We start from the raw sequence: 16917 nt of genomic DNA on the forward strand, positions 1-16917 counted from the left end.
TTATTTATTTGTTAACATTAACTCTTTTAATTTTTTAGGAATTTAAGGAGAAAACTAGGGCTTAGCATCTTCTTCCTGATAGATGCCAAATAAGGGCTCGACGGCCAAGGTCAAGTGCACCTGAGGAGAGTTAGTTTACAGGTTGAGTATATTTCTGATAAAAATGATTATTTACTTCAAGAAAGTTTTCCATGGCTATGGAACTTCATAGTAAACTTTCTTAGAGTCCCTTCTGGAAAGTAACTTAATTAAAAAAAAATTCCTTTGGGCATGCCTCTGATAGACAGTTGCAGGTCAACTCAGCTCTGATAACGCTACTAGTCGTCCACAGACAGGTCACCTGATCATGTGAACCAGTAATGACTCTTCCTCCCTTGAATTTCTACATTTGGTTTATGCTGTTCATACAGCACTGACTTCACAAATAAAGAACAACAGAACAACCCGTAAGACCCAAAGAAAAGGAACTATCCTATCGGAATAGGATAGCACATAAATCTATACACAATAGACGAGGTTAGCTGCTCATATATTAACTGGAAATGTGTGAGTCTTCATTGGATCAAAGTAGTTGGAGTGAACTCTCAGGGAGGCATATTGGAGACTTGGCCATAAATAGGAAAGCTTAAGTCTGGCTGGTTGTGCTATGTCCTGTATGAAGAGAGTATTAAAACAATCGTGTAGCTGGTTTCATGTTAATTTAATAATTATAGCTATTGAAATACTTAAAACCCAATTATTCTAATTCAAGCAATTCCCACCCCTGTCCTCAGGAGATAGGTATTCTTGTCAACTGTACTTTGGTAATGAGTAAACGGAGATGCATACAAGTTCAGTAACTTTCAGGATTTCAATCTGGTAAATGATGGAGCAGGACCCATCCCGGGTCCTAGGTCAGGACATCAGCACACTGCTCTGCTGCCTCATTTAAGATGGTCTACCTCGGGATTACTTTCTCTAATGTGGACAGGCCTCAACCAAGGCCTGAACAGAACAAAAAGGCTGACTCTCCCCTGAGGAGGAAGGAATTCTTCTTGCCCCATTGCCTTTGAGCTAGGACGTTGGTCTTTTCCTGCCTTCATATTGGACTCAGACTGACCTACTACATTGGCTCTCCTGGGTCTCCAGGTTGTTGTTGACCGTTGATGTCGGGACTTCTTGGTCTCCATAATTGTGTGAGCCAATTCCCTATGATGGATACATATTACTCATGCAGCCTATATTTACTTATACCTATATGCATATATGTAGTTCCATAAACTTACACGCATAAATATATGTAATAATTTTATAATACGATCTTATGTATCTATTCTTTCTCTGGAGAACCCAGACTAATCCAGATTTTTGTTCTGAGAATGGGGATGGGGAGATATCTATCTATCTATCATCTATCATCTATATCTCTATCTATCTCACCACGATGTGCTGTAAGCTCCCAAGAATGTGGGAATAATGTTCTTTCCACTGTATATTCACCTCCTGTTACAATTTCTGCTGCAGGGTAGGCTTCCCAAGACTACACATGTACTCACTGGAGAGAAGTACTAAGTGAAAGAATACAGACATAAAACTCACAGTTCCTGGGGCGCCTGCATGGCTCAGTGGGTTAAGTGTCTACCTTTGGCTCAGCTCATGATCCCAGGGTCCATGGATGGAGACCAGAATCAGGCTCCACGCTCAGTGGGGAGCCTGCTTCTCCTTCTGCCTCACCTCACTCCTGCTCTCTTTCTCACAAATAAATAAAATCTTAAAAAGAACAAAACAAAACCCACAATTCCTGGCTTCAGGGGTCTCACACTTACCCTTAGGATAGCATGAGAAATCTACATGGATAAAATCTAATTAGTTGGGTGACTTCCATATTAATCTTAAATGGGTATCGACCTAATACTGGTTTTCACAATGTTTGAATCCAAAGTTGATAAAACTGGAAAGAGAGGCAGATCCACAACCACAGCTGGAGATTTCAATATGCCGGTCAGCAACTGATAGAACGGGTAGACAGAAAACAACTCCATCCACCACTGGGACACAGTCACCACGCGCAGAGCACTGAACCCAAACAAAGCAGAACGCACACTCTTTTCAGGAGCACTCGTGACGTTCGCCAGGAGAAACCATATTCTGGGCGGCAATCTGGGTTTGGATGTCTTGAAAAGGGCCGATGAAATCCTACAGCATTTGCATTCTTCTAGGTCGGGAAGGCTTTCCCCACCTCGTTCAGGCGGAGAGAAACCAGAGAGGAGAAGGCTGCATCCACGGGTGACAGGCGGCAGGCAGATGTCTGTGATGACTTGTCCCTGAGCCAGATGCCTCAGGGAGTGTGGAGGAGACACAGGGTGTGAGGCAGGGAGACCCGGGTCTGGACTCCTCCCGGCACCTGCGCAGGGCAGGAGAGCCACACCTGCTCCCGGGGACCTGCTCCCCAGCACCTACTCCCTGGCACCTGCTCCCCCCCACCTGCTTCCAGCACCTGCTCCCCGGGACCTGCTCCCGGCACCTGCTCCCCAGCACCTGCTCCCCCGCACCTGCTCCCCCGCACCTGCTCCCCGAGACCTGCTCCCGGCACCTGCTCCCCGAGACCTGCTCCCGGCACCTGCTCCCCGAGACCTGCTCCCGGCACCTGCTCCCGGCACCTGCTCCCCTCGGCTTCCCGCGTAGGTAAGCGCAGGGACGGCGATTCGGCTTACCAATAACAACAGTAAAAATAACAGGCCCTTTCCATTCGTCTCTTCCAGCAAGAGGAACGCCGCTTCTCGCTCCCGTTCCTCAAGTCCCGCCCCTTCTACCCACCCGCCAGCCGACACGAATCTGCAGTCCCGGAACAGCCGGCGCCAGCGCGCGGCGCTCCAAGGGGCGGAAGTAGATCCCACGCGGAGCCGTAAAGCGCGCTCCCTTCCGGTTAACGACAGCCGCCGCGCCCGTCCCTGCCGGCCCGCCGTGAGCGCCTCCGCCGGACCCTCGGCGTTTCCACACGTCTTCCTCGCTCCGGCTCTTTGCTGGCGGCGCCCCCTTCGTCTTGGATCATGTTCAAGAAGTTTGACGAGAAAGAAAACGTGTCCAACTGCATCCAGTTGAAAACCTCCGTTATTAAGGGTATTAAGAACCAGTTGATAGAGCAGTTTCCGGGCATTGAGCCGTGGCTCAACCAGATCCTGCCCAAGAAAGACCCGGTGAAGATCGTGCGCTGCCACGAGCACATCGAGATCCTGACGGTCAACGGGGAGCTGCTGTTCTTCAGGCAGCGCGAGGGGCCTTTCTACCCGACGCTGCGGCTGCTGCACAAGTACCCCTTCATCCTGCCGCACCAGCAGGTGGACAAGGGCGCCATCAAGTTTGTGCTCAGCGGGGCCAACATCATGTGCCCCGGCCTGACGTCCCCGGGCGCGCAGCTGTACCACGCCGCGGTGGACACGGTGGTGGCCATCATGGCCGAGGGCAAGCAGCACGCGCTGTGCGTCGGCGTCATGCGGATGTCCGCCGAAGACATCGAGAAGGTCAACAAGGGCATCGGCATCGAGAACATCCACTACCTGAACGACGGGCTCTGGCACATGAAGACGTACAAGTGAGCGCCCGGGGGCGCCCCGGGCCGGAGCCGGGGGCGCGGTGCTGTGTCTGTGTCTGTGTCCGTGTCACGGCGTGAAGGGCCTTGCTCTGCGCCGCGCAGATGCTCGGAGAAGCAAAACCCAAGTAAAGATTTGGAAGGAGCCGCGCTGTCTGTATCTGTGTCCTTGCGTGCGTGCGTGCGAGTGCGGGTGCGCTGGCGGGGGGCGCCCGCGGGGAGGCCGTGCCGCCGCCCCGGCCACGTCGGTTCCAGCCCAGGCGCAGCGCGGCTGGGAACGTGGACTTTGCAGAGTGAGGAGCGCGCGGTTGGCAGCCCAGAGGTGGGAGGAAGCAGATGCCCGAGCGGGGCCTGCGCGGCTCGGGTAACCGGCGCCGGAAGGAAGGACCAGCAGGAAATCGGCGCCGAGTGCCGTGCAGGTCTCTCCCCTCCCGCTTGCTGGCAGGACTCGGTCCATCCCGCGCTCCGTTTCCCACTGAGACGCAGTCATTTATGGGTGGTGGTGGGGCCCATGGCCCAGTGGGGTCTTCCTATTTGGGAATCCCCGGGAATCCGTAGGGGCTTCCTCCCGTGGTTTTGAGTCATTTATTGGGGCGGCCGTGTGACCTTAGGGGCTGCTTGAAGATTGCGGGGAAGGTGTGCAGGCGCTCGGAGATGCGTGGGGGAGAAAGTCTCCCGGGGCGGACGTCGGCGTGTGCGATGTCGCTCTCGCTGCGCACGGACGTGCACGCAGACATACACGTACAACCTCGATGAGCACGAGGTCTGGGCGTGGAAAGCAGCGGTGCCCTCGCCGACGTGACCTGATGATGACCCGCGTGCAGACTCCGAATGCTGGGACCCTTACGAAGGACGTGGTGAAGTTACGTGAGCTAAAAGTTTCCTTATGAATCTCTTCGGCTCGACTTGAGTTTTCTGAAATGGAAAACCAAAGTTATCTCAGTATTTATAGAGTGGCGTCAGGGACGCCCAACTGAAAAATTGTGTAAAGGAGGGAAAACAGGTCAACTGAAGGCTCGTTGGTGGCTTCGCCATGATCGGTTTCAGTGTAACTCCTCAGTGCGAGATAAATTACGGTAGATTTAGGGGTGAATGGAAAGTGAAAAGGTAAAATGGGGACATTTAGATTTCATGTTGTTGCTTACAGAAGTTTGGTTGTGATTAAAGGACACCAGGTAGACGCTAGAGGAAGCTTATAGTGAAGATACTTTGTTGTGGAGTCCAGGATATTTTGCTGTTGTTATTTTTACTGTTGCGGGTTGTTAGTGGGATGTGTAAGCGTGTCTGCTTGTGGAGGAGCAAGGTGCACTAAGACTGGGAATAGCCACGGGGGTAGAATCAGTGGACTAGAAAAGTGGGAAGGAATGGCTCCAAAAGGAGAGAAGGGACTGACCCGCCCTCATTGGGATTATGTCCTCACCACACAGTTGTCCTGTGACAACTCAAACTCTCCTCTTTAGAACACTGTTTTTTCTTCAAAGTATTAGGGCTTTTGCCCCATTTAATTGTCTGCCCCAGTCAGCACCACCCTGGCCATTGGTGGACACCCGTGGAGGCCCTGGGAGCATCTCACGAGAACACTGGGGAGCAGCAGTGACTCTGAGGAACGTGGATGGAGACACGCAAGGTAAGAACCTTGCAGTTCTTCTTTGACCGTGTCCCCACCAGCTCTCTCCACCAAAAGCTGAAAGAGGACCCTCTGCATCTGTTTAAACCTTCCTTCAGGACTCCTTGTTCATGCATATGCATGCCGTCTTCGTTACTGGACGCGGATTCTTGTCCTGGTGATACCAGTCCTACCGATCAACTCACGGTGGAAAGCCTGCATCCACGTTGGAAAGAACGGAGGGCAAGAGTTCCGTGACTTTGCTGGAATTTCATACAGAATTTGGTGTGTATATTCAGAGAGACGTGTATTTGTTAAAGCATTCTCTGCATTCATCATGTTTAAGGTGATCTCTGAGCCAGAAGGTTGTTAGGAACAATTAAAGTAGAAGAGGATTGTCTCGGCTTACTCTTGGCTAATACCAGTGTCTAATTCAATACAAGTGCTGGTCACATCTTACCTCAAGAATCCACTCACTCCAGTGCTTTTTCATCCCGAATAGTTCAACAGACATTATTGGGTACTTACTGTGGGGCTAGACACGGGGCTGAAAGTAAGATGCAGAAATATAAAATACTACCCTGTTTTCTGGGAGCTTAGTCTTGGTAGGAAGGCCAACATGTAGATGCATAATTTAATTTCAAATATTTGTGTATGTATATACACCTGTATTTAGTAACTATGAATTACTTATCATATGGTATGAATGAGTGAAGGAAAGTTATGTCTGCCTTGAAAAATCAAAGAGGATTTCTTAATCAGGCTGAGTGGAAATGTTAAAAAAATGATTAAGGATGTTTTCACAATGAAAATGGTGAAAAAAATTCCAGGAAAAGAAGTAGTGAGCAGTGCAGGAGAGTCACAGAAGTTGAAGCAGCTTGGCTTTTGTAGGCCATGATTTTCCAGGAAAAGATGAGAAGAGATGAAACCGGAGGCTTATAGGAGAGACCCACTTGTAACAGATTTCCTGTGGGACCTCCAGTGGGACTACCCAGCAGACGTACAGGTAGTAAGAGTCTGGAGAGTGGACAGTGCCAGGACTTGGATGCAGATTTGTGGGCCATTATATGCAGATGGTTAAAATGATGAAAAGTAAACGCTTGTGAGTTTTAAAATGAGGAGACTGGAGATGGAATGTGTGAGTGGAGGAAGATCTATCCCCACAGAGAACGAAGAGGACAAGAGTCAGTGGGGCTATGACTCTCTGACCCACTGTCCGATTCCTGGGAAGAGTAAAGCCGTTTCCATCAGCTCTAGAGGACTAAGTAAATACCTAGAATTGATGACTTACAGAGTCTGGAAGAGTCCTAAGGAATTTTGAATGGGACTCGTCGGGCCAGAAAGAGGCTTGTCCCTCTCCACATACACAGTGCCTGCTGGTAGCAGAAAGGGGGAGACGTGCATTCCCTGCCGCCATTCTTGGCCAGTCCCACTGGACTTGGGTTGCTGTGTGGACAGTTAGTGTTCCTGCCTCTGGCCAGCCACCCTGAGAGTCTGTGAAACTTTAAGATTCAGGGAAGGAATTGTGTTGGGCAGGCCGTGCTCCCTGGCGCCTAGGACCTGGCAAGAAGGCAGGGCTCTGACCACGCAGAGTCACTTATGGCGTTGTATTGGCAGGTGTTAACCATGAGGGACGAGGTGACCCCTTCCTCTGGAGAAGGAGCAGCCTTGCTTCTGCCCGTAAAAGCTACAGAGGCAACAAGTTCAGATGCCCCTTCTGCAGCATGACCCCCCCGCCCCGTGTTTGCAGACATCCCTTGTGGGGCATGAAGGTCATGGGGCGTCCGTGCAAATGAGCATGAAGCTCTGGCTGCTGCTTTTCTTGTGCCCTCTGCCTGCATTCCTGAAACAAGCTAGCTGGCTGGTTTGCACCTCGGGTAAAGTCGGAGACCCTGCACAGTGCTGACAGCTTGCGGGAGGAGGATGGAACGCTAACCGAGACTTGGCTTCTGGAAGAGAAAAAATGAGAAAAATGAGGCCCCCCACAAGGTCAGGCAAGAGAACTTGAGAAGACCCCTAAGGACCCTGTAACGAAGGCCCTTGTGCTCCTGGCGGCAGGGGAGAAGGGGAAGGCAGGGCATCCCCTCTCCCGTCTGTTCAGGGGGGTGTAGAGGCCGAGCAGCAAGAGACGAGATTGAAACCAGCCTTTCCAATGGTACCTCAGTCACTCTCCTGGATGAAGAAGGGCGGGGTGCTGTCACTACCAAGGGCAGGCCCAGGACTCTAACTGAAAGGTGATGTGGTACTGTGTTGATTTCAGAGTCAAGGGCTCTCCAGCGCTGAATTAAATGATGTCCACAAGGGGACGGAGGGTTTTGGAGGGAAAAGGTTGTTTATCGAGCTGAATGGGCAGCCTCTGGGAACCCAAAGTAAATGTAAAACCCTCCTTCCTGTTCCTTGCTTCTTAAACTCTTCCCTGAGACCTTCTTGCCTCCCTCCCTCTCTCCTGTCCCAGCTGCTTAGGAACAAAGCCGAATGAGTTAGTGCCTAATGCACAGGCTAAATCCTTGATCCGTGTTATCATTTTGGGGGTGGTTGTGGGGAGCAGCATCTGAATTCAGCTGGTAAGTTCTCAGAAACTTCATAAGAAAAGAATGGTAAGAACCAGCTCACTTGAGAACTAGGCGACTGGGGGTGCCTGGGGGCTCAGTCGGTTGAGTATCTGGCTCTTGATCTCAGCTTGGGTCTCCATCTTGGGGTCCTGGGTTCAGGTGCCATGTTGGGCTCCATGCTGGGTGTGAAGCCTATTTAAAAAAACAAAAAACTTGTTGCCAGAAGAGTGCTGTCCAGGAACAGTTTTACTTCTACCCTTCTAGCTTCTGTGGCTGGTCAGTTACGACGACATAAGGCAGGTTAACAGGAGAAAACCAAATTTAATTATGTACTGGAGCCCCATAAAGATGAAGGCTCACAAGGCAGCTGGGCAGTTGAAGCTTATAGAACATCCTGAGCGATGGGAGGGGGCGGGGCCTCGGGAGACAAAGGGGAGGTGTTTGGAGAGCAAAGGTCTCCCTGTTATCCTCCGAAGTTTCTTGGGTAAGCCGGTTGTCTCTGGTAATAGCTGTCTTCCTGGGACCAGGCCTCCCTTTCCCATGTAAATGTAGGCAGTTAGGTGAGGAGCTTCTGAATCTGCTGGGTTTTGATCTCCTTGAGCTGAAAATAACCCTCATGCCAACGTGGCATATATGTGGGAGACTTGTCCTGAAACCTTTAGTTCAATAGCTGTTAAAGTAGTTAAATTTGTGTTAAGGTTCTTTAAACAAAGAAAACTCCAGACCCAGCAAGTCTTACTGGTGAATTCCATCCACTAAACAGTCAAGGAAGAAATAAATAAAAATTTTACAGTTTCTTCTTTATTAAAGAAGTTTGGGGGACGCTTCCCAGTTCATTTTATGGAGCCAGTGTTACTCAAAAATCCAAACCAAAGACCCGGCAAGAGAATAAAACCACAGACCAGTATCCTCCATGAACATAAACACAAATATGCTAGAAAATTTCAGCAAAGTGACCCAGAAATACGGAGAACTAGCAAACCTGGGGTTGATTCTGGAAATGGAAGGCTGGTTGTCATCCTGCCATGAATGGTTTTTCCGCAGCGTCAGCTTTATTCAGTCACAAAGCCAGGTGAACTCAGGATGGTGAAGCCGGGTCAGGGTTCCAGTCTCACCGACGTGACTGGACTTGGCTTCTTACACAGCCCGTAGAGTGGGACAATGACAACCCACACAGCAAACAAGGTAACAGAAGAGGGCGGGAAGTTACGGAACCAAAGGCAGGCCCGTCTGTGGTTGTGCAGTTCAGACACGCACTCGCTCTGGCTGGGTCAGCTCTCGGTGCTCGAGCAGCGAAGGATCTCGGTTCTGGTCCGAGACCAGCTGGGCCGAGCCTTCGGCAGCCGCTGCCTGTTGTACTTAAGTGGTCAGACATAGAGGGGTCGGGTCTGGAGCGTCTGACAGTTTGCTGCCCGAATGCTTCCCTTTAAAGGGATTTAATGGGTTTTGGGTCTCCACAGACCTCCTCTGGTTCTGGTCCTTATCAGTTCTGGGGTGTCAGCTGGCGTTCCCCGAGCTATCTCCTAGCTGCAGTACCTTACCTGCTTGAGGCGTTGCTCGACACAGGCTCCTGCCTGATGTGAGAGGCTCCATTTTGCTCTCTGTACTGCTTCAATATTCCTAACTTAAGGAATGTAATGAACCGTATTAATAGGTTAAAGAAGAAAAACCATATGCTTATTTTACTAGCTGCAGAAAAAAATTGATAAAATTCCATATCCAGTCAGCAAAAGAAAATTTCCTCAATTTGGTAAAAATAGATCTGCAAAACACCGACAGCTCACATTGTATTTATGGGTGAAAGAGTGAATGCTTTCTTCCTAAAATCAGGAGCAGGACAGAGATGTCCCCTGTTACCAATTATCAGTCATTCTACAGAGTGTAACAAGGGAAGGGAAAAAAAGACATACAGCTTGCAAATAAAAAACAAAACTGTCTACTCCCAGTGTAATTGTCTAAGTAGAAAGTGCAAAGGAATCGATAGAAAGGTTCCTAGAACAGATGTGAGATTAGCAAATCAATTTATTTATAAAAATCAGTTGCATGTCAATACGCTAGCAGTGATTATTGGAAATTGAAACTTAAAAATAGACCATTTTCGTAGCGTGGAAGGCTTGAAATAGTTATGTATCCATCTCACGGAGTACGTGTAGGATCTGTATGTCAAAAGCATGCAAAATACTTACAAGCCCAGATTAAAGGGAACCCTAGCAAGCCCAGAGATCTGTGCTCACAGCTGCAAGATTCAATCAGGTGGTAGGTAATTGGTGTGGGAAACAAAAGCAAAGGAAAAACTCAGTTACTTTTCTGGCTACAGCCCATTGCTAAGTCCTTGAAACAGGCGGAGTGACCTTCCTCTATGAACTCGGCTGCCTCCATGTTGATGCTTTGCTAAGGGCAAAAGGTAATCTTAGCCTGAGCCCCCCGCCCCGATCCTATGAGTCTACTTTAACATAAAAATTTCTCTGGAAACTTCCTTTATCTCTACCCACCAAGATACATGTTGGCAATCATCCTCCAAGGGTATGACCCGCTGATATATATCTGAAGGGTCTCACGACTAGGGTTTTACTAGACGGTAGTAACCCCTCAAGCTAGCCCCTCAAGATCCTGAAAACCTCACTTCCAAATTCCTTAGAGACTTAGGCTGTCCCTAACCGCCTCCCAGCTTGGAAGTATGTGAAGACTCACCTGTCACGGCACAGCTTTTTCTTCCCACTGGTCTTGTCCCTGTGTCTTAATAAAACTACTTGTTTTGCACCAAAGATGTGTCAAGAATTCTTTCTGGACTGTTCGCTCTACACACTAGCATTTCCACATCAGTAATGTCTGTTCTTCCTAAATGAATGTATACATTTAATATTATTGGGGTCAAAATCACACAAGATTTTTCATAAGAATTGACAAGCTACTCATAAAATTTCAGTGGCAAAAAAGGGGCACAGATTAGCCAAAGCCATTTTGAAAGAAGAGATTAAAGGGCTCACAGCACCTGGCTCAAGGCTTACCGTAAAGTGATGAGAGATAAGTCATCAGAGTGTTAGCAAAAGGACAGACCTGTGAATTAATGCACTGAGAATAGAGTCCAGAAACAGATGCGCTAAACATTGTCAAATGGCTTTTTACAAAGCTGCAAAGGTAATCCAATTGAGGAAAAATGTTTGCCATAAATGGTGCTGGGGATGTCCCCATACAGAAACTTCAGACCTCAGGCCATGCCTTGCAATGTAAACGGGTGTTAACTCAAAATGGATGGTAAGACCTAAATGTTAATAAAATGTATTAAATTTCTAGAAGTAAATACAGGAGAATGCCTTTTTGACCTTGAGTTCAGCGAAGATTTCAAAGATATAACACTAAAAGCACTACCCTTAAATGAAAAAATAGAATTAATTGAAATAAGAATTTCTGAGTTTTGAAAGAGAGCTAAGAAAATGAAAAGACAAGCCATATACTGAAAGAAAATATTAGCAGAACATATGCTTAATAATTAGCATTCAGAATATAGCAAACTCTGCAAATGGCAGAAAAGCAGAAGCATTAAAAACTGGACGAAAGATTGGAACAGACACTTCAGCAAATAGGATGTATACACGTGAAAACCCTCAGCTCCTTTAACCACGAGGGACATTTCAGATTAAACCACTGTGAGACACCACTACGTATCTGTTAGAATGAACAGCCACAACCAAACCCCAACTGTGCACTTGTTGGTGAAGATACAGAGTTGCTGGTAGGAATGCAAATGGTATTTCCCATTGGAAAAGAAATGTGTAAATGGGTTTATTTGTAATCTTCCTGAACCAGAAGCACAAAAAGGAACGTCCCCCCATTGTCACACGTGTACCTGCTCTCAATCTGTATTGTACTAGGATCTTGTAGTCGTGAACTTTACAAAGAATGACCAATAACGATTTTGAATATTATAAGTCGAGGTTTTCAAAGTCTGAGAATTAACGGTAACATACATGTTGGCTCTTTTTTCTTTTACATTGATGCACTTTCTCATTTTTTTAAAAAAACCGAAGTCTACATTTACTGTGGGGCCCTGGTGCCTTCATTTCGCCCTCACGTGATAAACCCCAGGAAAACTCTGAAACATTTACAAAGAGCGTGATTGCAATCCTTGCATATATGCTCTTTCAGCAGAGCTAAATTCAGGGTATAATTATTTTCCTTAAAAATTCAGTTGGCTCAACATATTTTCAAAAGAGGAAATTCCAAGGCTTTGAAAAGCACATCTGTGTTACAGAGAAAACATTTTCTAAGCAGGAAAAGTCTTTCTGACTATGCAAAATATCAAATTTTCAATCACATGTCTTGGGGTTATTTCTATCCAAAGACTTTTTCCTTTTAGTTGGAGAGATTTAGAAATGTGGGCAAGCAAGTCATGGTACTGTCAGAAGCTTAGCCAAACAACCGTGAATGCTATATTAAATGATTTTCGTAGGGCAAAATAGAGGCTTTTTTAAAGTGAGCTATGCCCTCGCCGTGTGTCATGGAGTGAATGTCAGAGGAGATCTGTGTCTTGCAAAAACTCCTTCAGGGGCTTCTTGTGGACACACCGGCTGTTGGCCATGACGTCTCTCTATTCCTTTGAGGTTAAATGTCCATTGATACTCTTAAGTTTGTATTTACCTCTGCATCGCCTTAAAAATCGACAGGAGTGCACAGTAGAACAAAAAGGTTACATGGGAATTGTCCCTTTTGCAACAACATCGGTGATCCTGGCCCTCGGTCATGCTGAGTGGTGTTAGTCAGGGAAAGACAAATACTATAGGGCATCCCTTACACGTGGAATCTGAAAATGGCCAGCTCATTGAACGGGAAAGTAGACTGGTGGTCACCAGGGGTTGCCGGTGGAGGGAACTGGAAGGTGTGGGTCAAAGGGAGCCAGCTTCCAGTTATATGATGAGGAAATTCTAGGGATCTCATGTCCAGCATGAGGGCTTTAGTGAATAATCCAGCACCACATTCTTGAAATTTGCTAAGAAAGCAGATTTTAAGCAGTTGCCTAAAAAAGGGTTATGTTGAGGCGATGGGCATGCTAGCTTGATTGTGGTGGTTGTTTCAGATCGTATCAAATCATCACGGTGTACACCTTCAGTACATTACAATTTTATGTGTCAATTATACCTCCGTAAAGCTGGGAAAAAAGGAACAGTGAGATGAAAAATGGTCATGGGCAGTGGAACCGGTCAATGAAACTTTGGCACAAGCTGTCTCCCCCTGCTGGTTACTGGTCTTCATTACATGTCTCCTGCCCTTAGGGAAGGACGTGTGGCCAGTGCTCCAAGCCCCCGGAGGCCCTTGTGTTTTCTGCGAGCAGGAGACCTGAGATATGCCACTCCCCCAGTCCATGTGTCTTGATGGCCCTCGTCCACTCCTCAGAAGGAACCAGAACCCCGACCTCAATAACTGCCACAGACCATTTTGAAAAGTCCCATTATCATGGTTTTTGTAAAGAAAACATCGGGATTTATGAGAAAACCCCTCTGTGATAGGTTGTAACCTCTTCGGAGATGACAGACTTGAGGCATCGAGGGGCTCAGCCGATGAGCCAAGGTCACAGAACCCGTGTGGGGTGTGCGGGTCGTCTCTGGCATCCATGGGCTCGTCCACGGGAGGCACAGCCGTCTTGACCCTTTCTGATTCACGTGGTCATTTCCTTGGTTAACCAGCCCCACAGGCACACGGGCACTTCCAGTAGTTTCTTACTGCTTACTGGGGAAAACAAAGTCCTAGGGATTCTTAGTTTTCAGTGTGCTCTTCTGGAAAAGCTAACCCTCTCCAGTCCCGCCAACCTCTTTTCCTCACTCTCTGGCAGACTTGGTATGGACATTTTGGGGTGTATTTGATTCTAATTGTTCTTTTATCTTGCGTTTGCTATTCCCTTCTGGCCTAATTATTGCCTTTCTTCAGAACTTACTGGAAGTTCTACATTTCCTCTATTACATTCCCTTTTATTATTTCGCTCACCCCAAATCAAATCTTCTGAAATCTTAACAGAACTTAATGTCTGTCTACCTCATTTTATCACATTGGCCTCAAGGAATCGAATGAAAGCTGCACTGATTGTCCTCTCATTGCAAAACCACGGTGCTGGGTACAACCAGGACCGCGAAGTGGGAGGATCAGGCTTCTTGCATTCATGGAACTGAAACATGTCAAGGCAGAATATGAATATGATTTTTTTTTTTAAATTTATTTGACAGACAGAAATCACAAGTAGGCAGAGAGGCAGGCAGAGAGAGAGGGGGAAGGCAGGCTCCCTGCTGAGCAGAGAGCCCGATGCGGGGCTCGAGCCCAGGACCCTGAGATCATGACCTGAGCTGAAGGCAGAGACTTAACCTGCTGAGCCACCCAGGTGCCCCTGAATATGATTTTTTTAAATGAAACCAAAGATATGGATGCTAAGATGCTGACCAAGGAGCTGAGCTACTTAGAGGGTGTGTGAGGGAAAACCATTTCACGCATGAAGAAGAGGGAGCGTAACTGCTGTCTGACCCGTCAAGCAGGACGTGTGGGGGGACACACACAGCCCCGGTGGCAGAAAAATGTAACTTCTCTTCCCTGAGGGCAGAAGAGGAAGGTCAGAATGGAAAAGGAGAACGGCGACCGCACAGGAGAAGACTTTTGAGTCCTCAGTCGCTGAGTTTGCTGAAGGCAAGGGATCTCTCGTTCTTCTGGTCCTACTGGTGGGATGTTTATTTTGTGAGGACCCAGCGGGAGAGATGAGGGAGAGAAAACTCCCAGGGCTCCAAACAGGGCCGGACGAGGGAGGGCTGGATCCCTGCACTCGGAGGGAGGGGACAGGGAAGGAAAAGGGAAGAGGGGTGACAAAGTCATGACTAGGAGTTAGCCACACGGGGCTGTGTGTGTGTGCGTGTGTGTATGTGTGTGTGCGTGTGCACACGCCCGAGGGTGTATGCACTTTAGCAGCAAATATCCAAGAATGGCTGGACAACTGGACATGGGCTTTTTTCCAATTCAGTAGGAACAATGAAGTCTGATATCTGACATCATCTTGCCCAGCAAGAGCTACTCTGTGACAGACATTCTTTGCTCCCTCACCTGACTGGCATTGCCTTTGTATCTGAGCAGTGGAGTTTTAATTTAATTTAATTTATTTTATTTTATATTTTATTTTATGAGAGTGAGAGGGCTTACAGAAGGAGAGGGGGAAGCAGACTCCCAAGGAGCAGGGAGCCCCATGTGGGGCTTGATCCCAGGACCCTGAGATCATGACCTGAGCTGAAGGCAGATGCTGAACCGACTGAGCCACCCAGGCGGCCTTGAACGGTGTCTTTTTAACACCATCCCATACTAAACACAGGAAAGAACACCACCTGTATGATTAGAGAACAATTTGTTTGCTTGTTCTTTTTCCTTTTTTAACGGCAATGTGAGCTACAAAAGCCTAGATTCTTTTAGCACTAAGAACATGAATGATTTAAAACATGCGATTGAATTCAGGTAAAATAACGTTGGTGCAGAAATCTGGCCATGAAAAACAACACGAAAGAAGAATACAATATGATGTGCAGGGTTTTCCCCATAAAACCCCAGCTCAGTGATGATCATACTTCTGTTCATATATTTAAACACCTAAAAATTAAGAAATATAGAGCATAAAATGTGCACAGAAGCTGAAATGTGCAATTATGGTAGAATGGGGATGTAGTTTCTTTATTCCCTTAGAATATTTCAAGACTTGAATTTAATCATGCATTAAATTATTAATAATAAAGCATTTTTATAAAGGACATTTTTCAATTTTAATACACAATGCAACAATCCAATAATGGAGAGGCCCTCAGCCCTTCTTACAGATTTTAAAACTTAAAATCTTTTACTTTACACCTACAGTCAGATCTTTAAGTAAGAATTAGTTATTTTAAACATTAGAAAATACAATTTTTATTAAGTACGGCACGTTGGGTGCTTCCTGCTTAGAGAGTTAAACAGGAAAGTACTCCTCACTCCCAACACAACACACTGCATGGATGGGAGTCTTTCCATTTATTTTAAAGATTTTATTCATTTATTTGAGAGAGTGCTCGAGCTGGGGGAGGGGCAGAGAGAGAGGGAGAAGCAGACTCCCCGCTGAGCAGGGAGACCTACTCAGGGCTCCAACCCAGGACCCCGAGATCATGACCTGAGCCAAGGGCAGATGCTTAACCGACTGAGCCACCTAGGCACACCTGAGGCTTTCCATTTAAAACAAATAGTTTGAACAAGGTAATAGTAATAGTGCATGAAAGACATATGGTTTCTTTTGAGGGGGGAGGAGGATGTATTTAGGAAAGAAAATGTAATAAACAGATTTAGATAATTAGTTGGAAGAAATAATAGAAGGACTTATGTTGTTAATTTTCAAGATTCATCCGCAGTCCTTGGCTTAATTTATGCATTCATTTATTCGTACACTCAGTCATATAGTAACTATTAATTAATATCCACTATGAAATGGAAATTAAAACACTTAGGTACGTCCTTTTGGTTGCAATTAACAAAACCCCATTGCTGTAGTGGAAGCGAAGCACTGTGGGATGATTTCAGAGATTTGAGGATCTAAAGGAAGGCACAGGCTGAGGGGTGGGTGCCGGGTGCTGGTTCTCACAGGGGACTGTGTCTGCGCACCTGTCCTGACCGGGGGTGACAAGATTCTCTCCATCTCTCCTCTGCTTCATTGTGTTCTCTCCTAGCAAACCAACTTGCCCCGGTTTTGGTGTGCATGAGTCAAAAGTACCCCGACCACTCTTCTGAATACCCATGGTCACAAGTCCAGGCCACCCAGGGATGGTGATCAGTGTCTGAAATCAAAATCCAAATTCCAAGAAAAATGTATATAACCAGCCATGCTTTGCTCTCATCACACCTCGGGCTCATCAGTTACATTTAGTGTAAACACTGCCCCAGGAGCCTAGCCCCATCGCTAGGAGGGGAGGTGGGGAGTGGGGCTTAGAGCCCTTCCGTTTCCAGCATCTTCACCAACACTCTCCTTTATGAGCTTGAAATGAAAATCCACAGATAATTTTATACAACCAGAAAGATGACTTATAAAAATTAACAGACTGTCCTATATTATAATTATAACATATTATAACTATAATTATATTATAATGTAGAGGAAAATAAAAGGAAGGTAATTTAAGATAAAATGGTATGATTTGGATATTTAAATGCCC

General features: G+C 46.9%; 1 protein-coding gene across 1 annotated transcript; it reads left to right on the forward strand.

Moving 5' to 3' along the window:
- The first annotated feature begins 2891 nt into the window (after nucleotides 1–2891).
- On the forward strand, nucleotides 2892–3713 carry LOC123947098 (malignant T-cell-amplified sequence 1-like). The gene has a single exon (XM_046013084.1). The coding sequence runs from the start codon at nucleotides 3030–3032 to the stop codon at nucleotides 3573–3575; it is 546 nt and encodes a 181-aa protein (XP_045869040.1). The 5' UTR covers nucleotides 2892–3029; the 3' UTR covers nucleotides 3576–3713.
- The last annotated feature ends 13204 nt before the right edge of the window (nucleotides 3714–16917 follow it).

The sequence above is a fragment of the Meles meles genome, chromosome 7 (genome assembly GCF_922984935.1).
Source record: "Meles meles chromosome 7, mMelMel3.1 paternal haplotype, whole genome shotgun sequence".
In the NCBI taxonomy this organism is placed as follows: Eukaryota; Metazoa; Chordata; class Mammalia; order Carnivora; family Mustelidae; genus Meles; species Meles meles.

Excerpts from the sequence above, each read along its gene's own strand:
- LOC123947098 (XM_046013084.1), top strand. The coding sequence starts at position 3,030 with ATGTTCAAGAAGTTTGACGAGAAAGAAAACGTGTCCAACTGCATCCAG.